This window comes from Parasteatoda tepidariorum, chromosome 11 (assembly GCF_982258835.1).
Source record: "Parasteatoda tepidariorum strain Cologne lab strain chromosome 11, Ptep-v5.0, whole genome shotgun sequence".
Lineage (NCBI taxonomy): Eukaryota > Metazoa > Arthropoda > Arachnida > Araneae > Theridiidae > Parasteatoda > Parasteatoda tepidariorum.
In genome coordinates this window covers 89,147,030-89,160,691 of record NC_141765.1, presented here as the reverse complement: position 1 = coordinate 89,160,691, position 13,662 = coordinate 89,147,030, and the positions used below count along the sequence as shown (strand labels likewise).

Genomic DNA, 13,662 nt, shown 5'->3' with positions numbered 1-13,662 from the left:
GTTTTAAAATTAATCATCAGGATTTATAATCGCGTGGTTTACAAGTTTAAAGATCTCACTTTTTTGTCAAATTTTCGTGTGTGTATATATATATATATATATATATTCATTCATTCATGGATTTCCTCTTTTTTACTTTCTGACTACTCTCATCCCTGCCTCCGTCATACCATAGCATCCAGGCAGTGATTTAATAGTTTTATTGGATATAAATGCCACAACTGTTCTCAATGTTTTTTTCAATTCCCTATATTGTTTATACATTATTACGTAACACAGAATTCAATTCATTCAACATCAGTCTTTGCACAAAATGATGAAAGAATTCAGATAATTTCATCTTTCAGCAATCACATATCTTGCTCAATTGAAACTTTTGGGATATGGTAAAGAAAAAATTGCAAGAACTTGATCCTACAAGTAAAGATGAGTCAGTGTGGAGCTTCAAATGCTTGGCCTAATGTAGACAAAAAAGACTGTTAAAATCTTGTTTATTCCAAGCAAGATCGTGTATATGCATAAGTGAACAAAGCTTAAGAGGATGCTACAAAATATTAAACTTTTTATGTTCCATTTATAATTGAATTTTAGTGTTTATAATGAAATATTCTAGTATTTTGAACTACATCATTTATTTTTTAATATTTTTATTTTTTTTTAAATTTAATGGTCAGGTAAATTAATGCTTAAAAATAATAGAAAAATTTAATGTTTAAAAATACTGTAAAGCATGTAGGTCTGACTCATTGATGTTGTAGTTTAATTTAAGTAATAAAAAAGCAAATTAAGTAAGATATTATTTAAATTTTGATTTTTTTATGCATTCTAATATTTTGAATCAAAGCTGTATAAATATATAACTTCTGTTTTTGAAGTGATTTTTCTTGTGTTAGAGAAAAAGAAAAATTGAACTTGAGTATATATTATACTATTTATTATATATTATAGATATTTTAATAGATGTTATAATTTTGCACTTAAAAAGAAGAGGGCATTTTTTGTTCTCGTTGAAGTTTACATGTAGTTCTTGCGAAAGGTCTTAGATTATAGCTTTTTTGTAGCAATCATTCACTTTATTTAAATGTTTTGAGAGCTATACATAAAATTTATCATCCATTGTTAAATTTCAGAATTCATAAAGCATCTTCTATTATTTTATCACGTTATCAAGAAGCTATAAACAAGGCTTTAGAAATATCTTCTCTACATAATTTATGCCCAATACCTGGAAAGATATTGATTTTGTGTGATACAATATTTCTTAATCAAGAAAAAGTTAAGAAGCAAAGAAAAGTTCAATCTAAAGTAAGTAAATTCAAATTACAATACATATTTTATGAATCTTTATTCTAAATGTTTATACTTATTATACCATTGTGTGTACATTTAAGCTGTAAAGGTGCCATATAAAAGATTCATCAGCCTACCTGACAAACAAACTATTAGACTTTCGAAAATAAAATAACAAATATAGCTGAGGTTAACATTTTTTATGAGCAATAATTTCTCATTTGAAACAAAATTTACTTTTTGAAAAAGCGCTGATAAACAAGTTATGGACATCTGGCATAGTGTTTACCTTTTCTAATGTAGTTTAATCTACTGATTTCAAATCTTAAAACCATTTTGCTCTGTCATGTCAGGTTTTTAGGAAATTGACAAAAATTAATTTAATGGAAAACTGCACAATTTTCTTAGAATGCTGTTGAAGTTTTAGTAAATTTGAATGGTAAACTATTTAAAGTTTATTAGTTTTAATGGAAATACTGTTTAAATTTATTAGTTTTTAAAGGAATAACGTTTAAATTTTATTAATTTCAATGAAATATTGTTTAAATTTTATTAATTTTAATAGAATTGACTTATCTTATCTACAACAACTTACACATTTTCTCCACAAACAATAAAAGGTTGTGAATTTCTACAATACAATAAGTGGCATTTTATACTAGAACTACAGAAAAAAGCACTGGGAGAAAAAGCTTTTGTAGAGAAAGTAAAGAAGATCATGGAATAAGAAATCGAATAAAAAAAAGCACCACTTTAATAATTACATGAATTTAATAGCTGATTTGATTCAGGCAATTAAACATGAATTCAATATAAAATAAATATTTATTTGAATGTAAATAGATACTTTTTAAAAAACTTGCTGCTTTCAAAAATGAACTTTTAATGCATATTCTATTTTTTTAGTCAATTGTTCAGTGAACAAAAATTAAATGTATCACACTGAATTACTTTTGATCTAATAATTGGATCTTCACATTCTAGGACAATCTTAATGGTTCAAGGCGCTGTCCACAAATATGCTAATTAAATAGTGTGGACAATATTTTAAGTTACAAAATCAAACACAGAATACTTTCTCTGAGTAAGCATACTTTTATTTCCATGAATGTGGATTCCTGACTCCCAAAATATAGGGGGTAGCCGCAATCTGGGAAATATGGTCATAATAGTTTGTTTTGGAAAGCAGTTTAAAGTTTGGACCCCTTAATGCTAGTTTTACTTTTTCCATATTTTCCCATTGCTTTGGAAGTTATCGATGCTATTCAGAAAAACTTAGCTCAGAATTATTTGAATGCTTATGCTAAGATAATTCTATGTAAAAAGAAAAATTTATAATTATTTTCGTTTTCGACAGATTCATATTTCTGTCTCCCAAAATAAAGGGAGTTGCTGCAATCTGGAAAATATGGCTCTTATAGTTTGAATAGTTTAGGTAGGATGGAGTTTGAAACTCTAGCCCCTTTATGTTAATTTCACTTGTTGTTAGATTTCCCATTTAAAAGCAGTCAGATTTTTTAATTTTATTTCTCAAAGAACTATTCCACCGATTCCCTTTTAAGTTTGGATCTCATTATTTAAATTTAGTTTGTTAGTGTAAAAATTTATAAAACTGCAGTTGAAAAAATGTTCACCAATAGTCAATCAATTAATAAAAAATAATGAATAATTATAAAAATATGTTAATTAGATATGCTAATAGAATTATCTTTGCATAAGCAAGTTTCATAATTATATGCAAAGTTTTTCTGAATGGCATCAATAATTTTTGAAGAGCTGTCAAAATACCTTAAAAAAGAAAATTAGCTTTAAGATACTCAAACTTTTATATGTTTTCCTGCCTGAACCAATGGAATCTTGTTAGGCGGGTTGTGGCTAACCCCCATGGTATGAGGATTAAAACTTCAAATCCATTATAATAAAGGTATATGTAACAATTATTCAGAGATACGAGCATGCTTACTCGGAGAAAGTATGCTTTTGTGTCTGATTTCATAGCTTAAAATATTCAGGGTGATTATAATTAAAGTTACGATTTCAAAAATCGGATCAATTTAAAACTGCTCTTCAGAATGACCTGATATTTTAGCTGAACCATGGTAAAGCCATGGAATTTTGCTTGGTAAAGGAAAAAAAATAGCTCCAAAATCTGCTGATAGATGACGCTGTTAGGAAAAAGACCAAAAATGGATTCATTACACACAGAACTGTTGTTAGCCAAAAGGAAATAATAGAGTTTAGGGGTTTTCTAAAAATTTCGGTATTAAGCAAAAAAAACAAGAATAGGTATTTACAGTGACAACTGTGATAATGCTAAAAAATAATAAATAGCTTCATGGAACAAATATTTTACTGATGATTAAGGCATAAGTTGTTTGATGTGCCCTCCGCCTTGCTCTGCTACTAATTAGAAATGCAAAACGGCATACTTCACAACAGATTGGAGGGTATGCATATTGATGCAATAGATGTGGTATGTGATGCTTGCCTTCAAGTCGGCTAGATTCTCAGTCCGTCGGCTGTAAAAACATTCTTCAGGTACCCTCAAAACAAAAAATCATGCGGGTTTAAGTCAGGGGAACATGGTGTTTGGAAAATGGTGACTTAATATTTTATCTCCGAAATGAGCACTCGGCAGCTGCTTCACAGGAGTAGCAATGTAGAGGCGTGCCATCTTGAATGAATATAGTGTGATCCACATGCAGAAGTGCTTAAAGGACATGGTTACGCAAAAGTGCTTCATAACGCTTGCCAGTTACAGTGCAGGTTGCAGGTCCTGGAGATGTGATCTCGTAAAAGAAAAATAGACCGACGATAAACTCTGACGTTATTTCGCGCCACAACGTGATCTTTTCAGAGTGAAGAAATAATGACCGTAGCTGGAACAAATTCTTGGTTGCCCATATCCTGCAATTTTGCATATTTATGGAACTTTGCAGAAGGATGTGGGTTTCATGAGACCGCAGAATGTTCCATGGCCATTTTTTTTCAACTTTCATCTGGCAAGCAATCTTAGTAGAAAATATTCACTTGCTTCCAGGTCAGAAGATAGAACTGCTGCACATGAGTTATATTGTACAGTAACTCAAGATACACACCATGCTGATCGGCATATCCAGCATTCAGCCAATTCCCCAGGCACTGCTGATTCCAGTAACACCGCTCATCTATTCTTGTAATGCTGTAGCCACATCTTCTTCTGGCACGGCCGAATATGGTTTCCTTCCTCTACCCTTTTCACATCAAATGAATCTGTCTCTTCGAAATTCAATCCTTTTTCGCAGACCATTTGTGGTCATTGGGCCCAATTTTATGGATTTTAATGTCAGAAACTTCCTAATAGCTGTAAGTGCACAATCATCATACTTATATAAAAGCTTCAGAGCATGATCCTTCATAGTCAGAGTCATAATGAAACATTAAGGCAAAAAGCTGGTCCTCTGCCTTTTTATGGCAGAGTAATTTGCTAATCTCTATTTTATTATGTTAGTATAGTTGATTGAAATTGCCCACTCATGCGAATTAGGTTATTGTTGTTATTAGTTTACAAGTACAGTTTACTGTGATTTTCAAGTACAGTCAACCCCACTTAAAGAAATACCATTGGTTCCAGCCAATACTATTCAATAAAGCGTGTTATATGAATTAAAGGAGGGTGCATTATTCAAATTTAAGTGCTTAATTTTTAAAAAATTTTACTTTTTAATGGTCGCTAATGCATAGTATAGGGTTTTGTTTCTGAAATAAACTCAATTTTATGATCAAAAACAATTTTAATTTAAACTGTCTGCGTTACTACAGTTGAACCCAGGGACCGAAATTTCGGTTCACTATAACCAGGACTTTACTATGTCTGTACCACAAACAATTTTAACTAATTTTCCGAACTGCTCCCTTTTTATTACGCATTATTTAAATACATGATTAAAAATCGATATGTTGTAACAAAAAATGTGTTAACTTTTATTTTTTACTACTCTTTGTCTTATGTATAAAAAATTTAGGGATGGCCTTTATTTAGGGATGGGAAACTGAGGTAGAAAAGTAAACAAGAAAAAATGCTTATTTCTACATTACATTCAATAGATGGTTTTAAAAATCAGTATATGTATTTTATGTAGAAATTTCAAAATTACCAAAAAAAATGGAGAAAAAAATTCAGTCGAAGGCAGAAAAAGTTCATTATATCCAATTACCTCTCTTCTTTTGGTTCACTATATCCTAAAATATAGCATTATATGTGTGTTGTAAGGCAAGGAAGAGAATATTTCGTTCACTATATCTGGGAGTTCACTATAAACCATGTTCACTATAGCGGGGTTTGACTGTATTATAAAATATAAATGTCAATTAAAGTTATATAAAAATAAATCTATGCTAGTGGAAAAAAATTGATACTGGTACTTTAATATTATTTTGTTCCTTTAAAAAAAATCTGTATTTGAAAACTTCTTTTATACCCGTTTAATTTGTCAATTTATTAAAATTCGATTTTATGCATTCATATATTTCATTTATATGTCTTTTATATTTTTTTAGGCTTTAGAGACATGCACAATGATGGGTTTGATGATAAAAAAAGCATGTGAACATGGTTTAATGTATTTAGTGGATACTCATGATGCCACTAGAGTAACTTTTGATAATGATAGCAATTTTCTTGAAGTTTTACAAAATGAATGTGAAAAGATAGAAAGTCAATTTTCTACCAGGGTAAGTTAGTAAGTTTATAAATGTATACCATAACTGTCAACTTGGAAGTCCTCACTTCCCGGCCCGTTGCTAGCCGATTCGAGAGGGGGGTATTGAAGTTTATTTTGCCGAATGTTATATATATATATATCTATACACACACACATGCAATTTGTATTTGGCTAGAGCTTAATAATCAAAGGTGAAACGAAACAAAACAAATAAAAGAGTTCAAATGTGCCGCAAAACTTGAGCTTCCAAAGTTTATTTTGAAATCATTTCGATTAGTTCTAAACATAATGTTATCCATCGAAATGATTTTTACAGCACTTAAAAATTCAATCGCCATAGGTGATAAATGTGGTATTATTAATTACTAAATGGTTCCAGTAATTATTCAAAATAATAAAAAGAAAATTAATTTTTTGCATTTCTACTAATTTTTATTATTAAATTGGTAACAAAATATTTTTAAAAAAATAACTATTTTTAAATAAACTGAAACCTATTCAATTGAAATAAGTTTTCAGTAATTATTATCAGTAATTATTTGTGGAAATAATTTTTAAAAATAAAGTTGTGAATTTAAATGTTTTTCAATGCAACTTTCAAATACTTTTACTTTAAATATTTTTTGAAAAATCACTTAGTTATTAAAATTTTCATTTTGTTTCATCTAAACGTTGTTACCATAGACAATTAGAGCAACTGTTTGAAGATAAGAAAGTAAGTCATAATCAGCAAATACAGTCTTCTATCAGAAATTGATTCAAAAGTAAATTGTCCTTTCATTTTTCAAAAAATAATATAGAAAAACATTGAAAATCTATGCCATTTAAATTATAAATTAAGAAATTCACATAAAAAGGATAAAAAAATTAAGATATTAGCAAAGTTACATTACATTAATTATATTAGCTACGTAAATTTTATTCAGTGTTGTTTTAAAAGTGAAAAATGTTTTGCCAACTTATCAAGCTTAATATTGTCAGCAATATCTTTTTCTGCTTTGAGTAAAAGCTGCGAATTTAGGCGTTCACCAGTATTGTTGTTCGTAGATGGTTTTTAATCAATTTCAACTTGCTGAAAATTCTTTCATTTGTCGCAACTGCCACTGGTGCGGTTAATGGCATAATTATAAAATTTTTAAGGTTTTTTTTACTGACAATTAACTGAAAGAAATGGAAAACTGTTATCTTTAGTCAAAAAGATAATTTAAAAAACATTAAATACATAAGAAATAACTTCAACACAGTAGCAATATATATAAAAAGAATTATTTATAAATAAAAGAAAAACTGAAACTTTTCAATTTTTAAACACATCACATTTTCAATAAAATGTGAATTGAGGATCACATATATGTTTACTATTTTCCATAGAAAATACCAAATTTTGTTGCGATGATTAATTGTTCTAAAGATATGAATTGATCCTTGAACAATTTATTTTAAGTTAAAAACAATGTAATACAAATAATAATCCAATCATCATATAAATTAAAATTATGAACTGAAGCGTAGTTAACAAATTAAATGTTTTTAAAAAAATGTTTATAGTCATTTGGAGTTAGTAAAAAAATTCATAGAAGAAAAATAGCTTTTATCAATTGAAAATATAAATTATTTAATAATTTGTGTTATTTAAACAGAATTTAACAATTTAAATAAGATATTTTGAATAATAAAGTATCCTATTTTATAAGTACTCTTATGTGTAGTTTTTTTCCCAATATGTTGAAAGTAAAAGAAAAAAAAAATAGGTTGCATCACCGGCACGATCATATAATTTAAAATGTTTTAATTTTTTAAAAAAGACTCATGTAAGTTCATCACTTTCTTTAAAAGACTACTTAAACCTCTAATTAAGAGTTAATATAATTCAGAGAATTAATATCTGAATTTTATGGTACATTATTAGCTAACTAAAAAATAAGGTCACTAAAATTGTTTAAACTTAAGAATGTGTCTTGGAAATAATAATACAAGAGAAATGGTTCTTGAGATTTTGGCTTGTATTATCGGTTATCTTGCTTCGAATTATCACAAATTGTTACTCTTGGAGGGGGAACAAAACTAAATTTGGGAACACATTTCACAGCAAAATTTGCCGAGTTGGGTCTAGGACAAATTCCCAAAATTAATTAAACTCAGATAAAATTGAAATCTGATTAAGTCTCATCACTGATGAAATATCTGACAATTAAAGAATTTTGGCAAAGTTGAGATCTTGACTTGTATTGTAGGTCATCTTTCTTCGAATTATCATAAATAGTTGCTCTTGGAGGAGAATAAAAAACTGAATTGGAAAACTCACATTTCACAGCAAGATTTGCCGAGTCAGATCTGGGACATAATCCCAAAATGGACAAAACGCGGATACCATTGAAATCCATTTAAATCTCATCACCGATGAAATATCCGACAATGAAAGAATTTTGGCTTGTATTATCGATCATCTTACTTCGAATTATCATAAGTGGTTACTCTTGCAGTGAAAAAAAAAAACTCAATTGGAAAACTCACATTTCAGAGCAAGATTTGCAGAGTCGGGTCCGTGATGAAATCGCAATATTGGCAAAATACTGAGAATGTTTAAATCTATTTAGATCAAGCTTGCAACACAAAGAGAAGGCAAGCCCCAGCTTAGAGATTTGGGCTGATTCGAGACTATGATTGAACCTACGCATATAAATACACCTTAAGCAGTTTTTATCTCCTTCTCAAAACGTAATCTAACAATCGTAATCTGTTCATCTTGTACAACTAATGCTAAAGAAAGGAAAAGAAAAAAAATGCCGTCTCAACTTGAATTTGCCGACTGAATGAAATCGTTGGGGGTGAGACACCCCTCTCAACCCCTCTCTCCGTTGATGATGGGCCTGCTAACTTCCCAGAATAAGTGGTAGCCAATTAACAATTGAAGTTAAACTTTATTAGTTTAATTTTGCTTGCACTTAAAAACTTTTCTGTTTAATTAATAGGTTTCATATATATGTTGGAGCAAGGTGGTGTTTAGTGATGGTTGAGAGATAGAACAATTAATGTTAAAGCTTAGACATTATAGCAATATATTATAAATATGTTATACTTTATATATTAGCTTCTGTATTGGAGAGCTACACCATGTATATATCATATATATTTACTTTGTTGGTATGTAGTAGTGGAAACTATTCAAAATTTAATTAATTAAATCAATAATAAAGTGTTAAATCATTAAATTTACTGTTACTCTCTAAAGATTCAAATAAAAATGAATAAATAAGCAATCAAATAAGCTGGGAGGTTGGCTATCTATATGTTCTAAATTATCATTCTTAACTGAAATATCAAATGACTATACAAGAGTCCGTTTCACGTGATTTCATTGTCTATCTTTTTTTTTGGCAGCTACTGGAAAGCTCAAAAAAATTTTGCCACAGGATTGAAGTGAAAAGATAAAAACTTCATTGATTTGAAAAAAATATGAAGATGATAATAAAAGTAGACATGTTTTGAGTGTTCAAAAACGAGAATGGACGTCTATTTTTGAATGTGCAAAACATGTCTACCTTTATTTCTATCTTTATGTTTTTTGAAGCCTGTGAAGTTTTTATCATTTATACTGTTTTACATTTTTGTCTGTATCATTGTTGTCATAAGAATTTTTTAAATTAAAAAAAAAATGCATTGCTTTTAAGGCAAATGAAATATTTTTATTTTAAGATTACAGAAAAATTATTTATTTAAATTGTATTAATAATATTAATGTCTAGTAATATAAAACATAATTTATAGTTACTTTTATTTTTCATTTATAGTTGCTTTTTTTAACTAGTCATTTTTGCTAGTATACTTACTAATTTTATCGTGATGAAATATTAATTAGTAGATGTTTTGAATTCAGAATTCAAATCAAAACAAAACAGGTCATTAATAATAATTGCAGAAAGAATGACCCTGCAGATGGTAGGGAAGAAATAAAATCCTGTCTTTTCAATGTAACAAATATCGCCATATAAAATAATTTATTTGTATTAAACTCTATGAAATTTTAAGCTTCTAAAAGAGACACTCATTTACTATACAATCTTTTATACATAAGAGGAAAATAAAAGGATATAATTAACTATGAATATTCATAATTTATTCTACGCCCTCACTAATCTAGACAATTGTTTGCATTAAAAAAAAAGATTGGGGGGAAAATCTTTTGGTGTTCCTTGTGATTTCAATTTCAGCTTCTTTTTTTTATTTATTGATTACGGTTTTGTTTATTCCTTATTTTTTTCCTTTGGTTGTTTAGTTTTAGTCTCTTAAAGTTTATATCCATTTATGTAGTGCACACCTTACATATGAAAGCGTAAATTTAATATTGCTTAGGAAATACTGTTTTCAGCAGGACTTATCCTTATATGCCCAGCCAGGCATGTAAATATTTTTTGATATCGTTAAATACTGATTAAATCTTCCCTCAAATTGTGATGAAATCCATGGAAGGGGCGAATCAAGAGCACCGAATGGAAAATTAATAAATAAAATCAACTGTATTTGATAAGGGCTAAATATTACTAAATTTAATTATCTAAATAAGATTTATTAAGCAAAATTTTATATTTTTTTACTTCTCTAGTAATGCTGATTTTTATAAAAAAATTTTTTATAATTACATCATTTAAATGCGCACATTTAGTGAATTCTAATCTAGTACTTGATACATTTTGAATAATTTGATTGGTATGTGCATAAATGTCAGTCATCATAATTTTCGAAAAATCAAATTAAATAATTGTCTTCTTTTTTATATCTATTTTTAAATAAATACTTTTGTTTTAAAATGCCTTTCTTCTTAATTTGAAATATTTTATTTTTGAATTGCTATTGAGCTTCTAAATGTCAATGAAAATGATATAAAAATTGATGTCTTTTAAAATTAATTTTTGTTATATCTTTTGTTATATTTAAAGAATGATAATAATACATAAAAAATGAAGTTTCCTTCTTTTAGAAACTATAAAAGTCTATAATTTAATCCCATGCTGTCCGACAACTGCATTTTAAAATCTATTTTTCACTTCAAATCTGAACTAGCTCTAATGACTATAGAGCAAGAAATAATAAAATAATTTATGGAATCTGAAGTACTTAAAATGTTGCCCAATCATTTTGCTAAATCTTCAAGAAGAATGATTTTAGTCTAGGTTGTTTCCTATATCAAAGCATTTAATAAGAGCTGAAATGTATGTTTAGTGTTAAATATAAGTATATATAATATTTTACATGTTATAAGAGTCTCTATATTATAATAACTCTTATAATATTTACATGTTATAAGAGTTATTAAGAGTCTTTTTTTCACATTCAAAATATGTATTTGCTTTTTAAGTCGAATAACTACTTTAAATTCTATAATATATTTTTTTCAAAATTATAAAATTTATTTTTAGGTGCTAGTACCAAAAAGCCAACAAAAAAACTTAAAATTAAACTTATAAATCCAGTTTTATTTGCTTCATATTTATTTGTTTCTACAAAATTCTCATTTGATTTACTTGGAACTGAACGAAATAACTATTTGATCTGCTACAAAACTACTATTAAAACTATCGTGTACTTAGTTATGCATTTAGATAATATATTACTAGATTTGTGTTTTTAGTGTATATATTTGTCTAGTCTGCTGGAAGGAGAATCGTTTCAGATGGTTCTCATATCAGATAATGAAACGGATTTTCCTCTACTGATAATCAAATCAAAGAAATCAGTCAAGTTCTGTGATATGTATTAGAACTCTTAATTCTGTACATTCTAAATTTTGTCATACTTGGCAATAAGAGCAACAAAGAATGACTTGAGATAGACTCAGACTTGATAATTTAGAGTACCAAGTTACTAGTTTTATGGCTAGAGATATGGGTTAGGCATTTACAATATAAACAGAGTAATTATCTTTGCCCTGGATAAATACCTAAAATCAGGTTTTTTATAGTTTTATTTGATGTGAAAACATAATTAATTCATATAAGTAAACTTACAACTGTTACAAAAAATATTTGAAAACATTAAATTACCATGAGGAAGAGCTTTATTTATTTAGACATTATTGTATTTTAAGTATTAGCAGAAGGTTTAGATAGTTTAGTAAATGACAGAGAATATATTTAAAATTTATTAAATTTGTCTATATTGAGTTTTTAAACAGGTTACGTAAGTAACAAGTCTCAGGTTTGCATTGCAAGTGAGCCGTTATTTATTTGTAACAAGCACAGACTGTGAATTCATGTTATTTTACTCAAATGCAAAATTATTATGCCTGTTGTAATGTGTTTTTATCATAACTGTTAATGTTTGTTACGATTTTAGTTAATATATTAAGCAAGTAAATATATTACCTAGATAAAATTACAAATAAATCTAATTATTCATGGAAAGAACTCCTTTAGTTTTGAAACATTAGATTAACTAAATTTTTACTCAGTTAGTATAAGAAAAATAGTTAAATTACTCAAACCTTACTTTTGTTCACTTTTTACGAGAGCATGACAAGTATACTTGCCACCTGTTTTGCAATTGCTAAAAATGTAAAATGATAACTTATAAGTCATTTCTTTTAATAATTTATTTTTAATTATGTAACATAGAACAGAATAAAATAATTTCTTTGAGACTAATTATTGTAAACACAATTGCTAAACCTATATCTCATGAAAAGTTTCTCTGAAAATTTATTTATTTTATTAATTAATTTATTCAAGTACAATATTTTTATAGGTTTTCCAAATATAATTTGTATATTTCATGATTGTGGCCAAATATTTATTGTTTGAAGTTTTAATATTTTTTAGTGGACTCAAAGAGAAGTAGAAGGTTTGGAAGAAATTTTAAGCTTTTATCTAAAACAGCAAGTTATTTTATCTGAAAAGGTAAGTTTTTTTTAAAATAATATTTGTTTTGATTACTTCTATTATAAAACTTTTACTGAAATAGGATCTATTCTGACTTTAAGAAAGTGATAAAATTGTATATTTTTTATAAATGGAAACCATGGGTATTCTAGACGATAAAAAATATATTAATAAAGTAGAGCTAATTTATTTATTAAGGGAATGAACTAATGCCTTAAGATTCTTTTTAAATTGATTTAGTTAGTGCTATTCACAATTTTTGAACTCTTAGCCTTGTATAACATTTTTATAGAAAATTAATGAATTACTTTACTTTTTTTTAAATCTCTTTTTTATCATTTCAACTAATATTTTCTTTGTGTGTCTTTTGTAAAAATGCAATAATTTTTTTATTTTTTTTATTTACTGAAATGGAAATAAATTATTAGAAATATTTCATTTTGAATCTCTTCAAGCAATAAAATTAAAAAATATACTTTCATGTAAATTATAAAACTACAAGGTTTCAAAAGTTTTCAAAAAGTAAAATAAAATTTTTTGAATGAAAATTTGACATTTATTCTAATTAAAGAAGATTAAGATGCAGTAATTATAATATACGTTTTGTATAATAACTAATATATTTGTATAATAACTAATATACTTTATATAATAACTAATATACTTTATCTAATAACAAATATACTTTGTATAATACCTTTGTATAGGTTTTTATTTTTCTTACTGCTTTAGGTATTATAGCTCATTTTACAATAATGAATTTCAGTTCATCTTTAACTCAATTGAGAGATTTA

At 27.3% G+C, this 13,662-nt stretch overlaps 1 protein-coding gene across 20 annotated transcripts in view; it reads left to right on the top strand.

Moving 5' to 3' along the window:
* The window catches only part of LOC107451625 (telomerase protein component 1), a 300,321-nt gene that overhangs the window by 129,508 nt on the left and 157,151 nt on the right, over positions 1-13,662 (top strand). For all 20 annotated transcript variants that reach the window (XM_021147109.4, XM_021147108.4, XM_087155402.1 and 17 more), the window contains 3 exons: positions 1,131-1,305; positions 5,830-6,003; positions 12,809-12,886. In XM_021147109.4, coding sequence (XP_021002768.3) covers positions 1,131-1,305; positions 5,830-6,003; positions 12,809-12,886 — 427 coding nt within the window. The remainder of the gene's footprint in view (positions 1-1,130; positions 1,306-5,829; positions 6,004-12,808; positions 12,887-13,662) is intronic.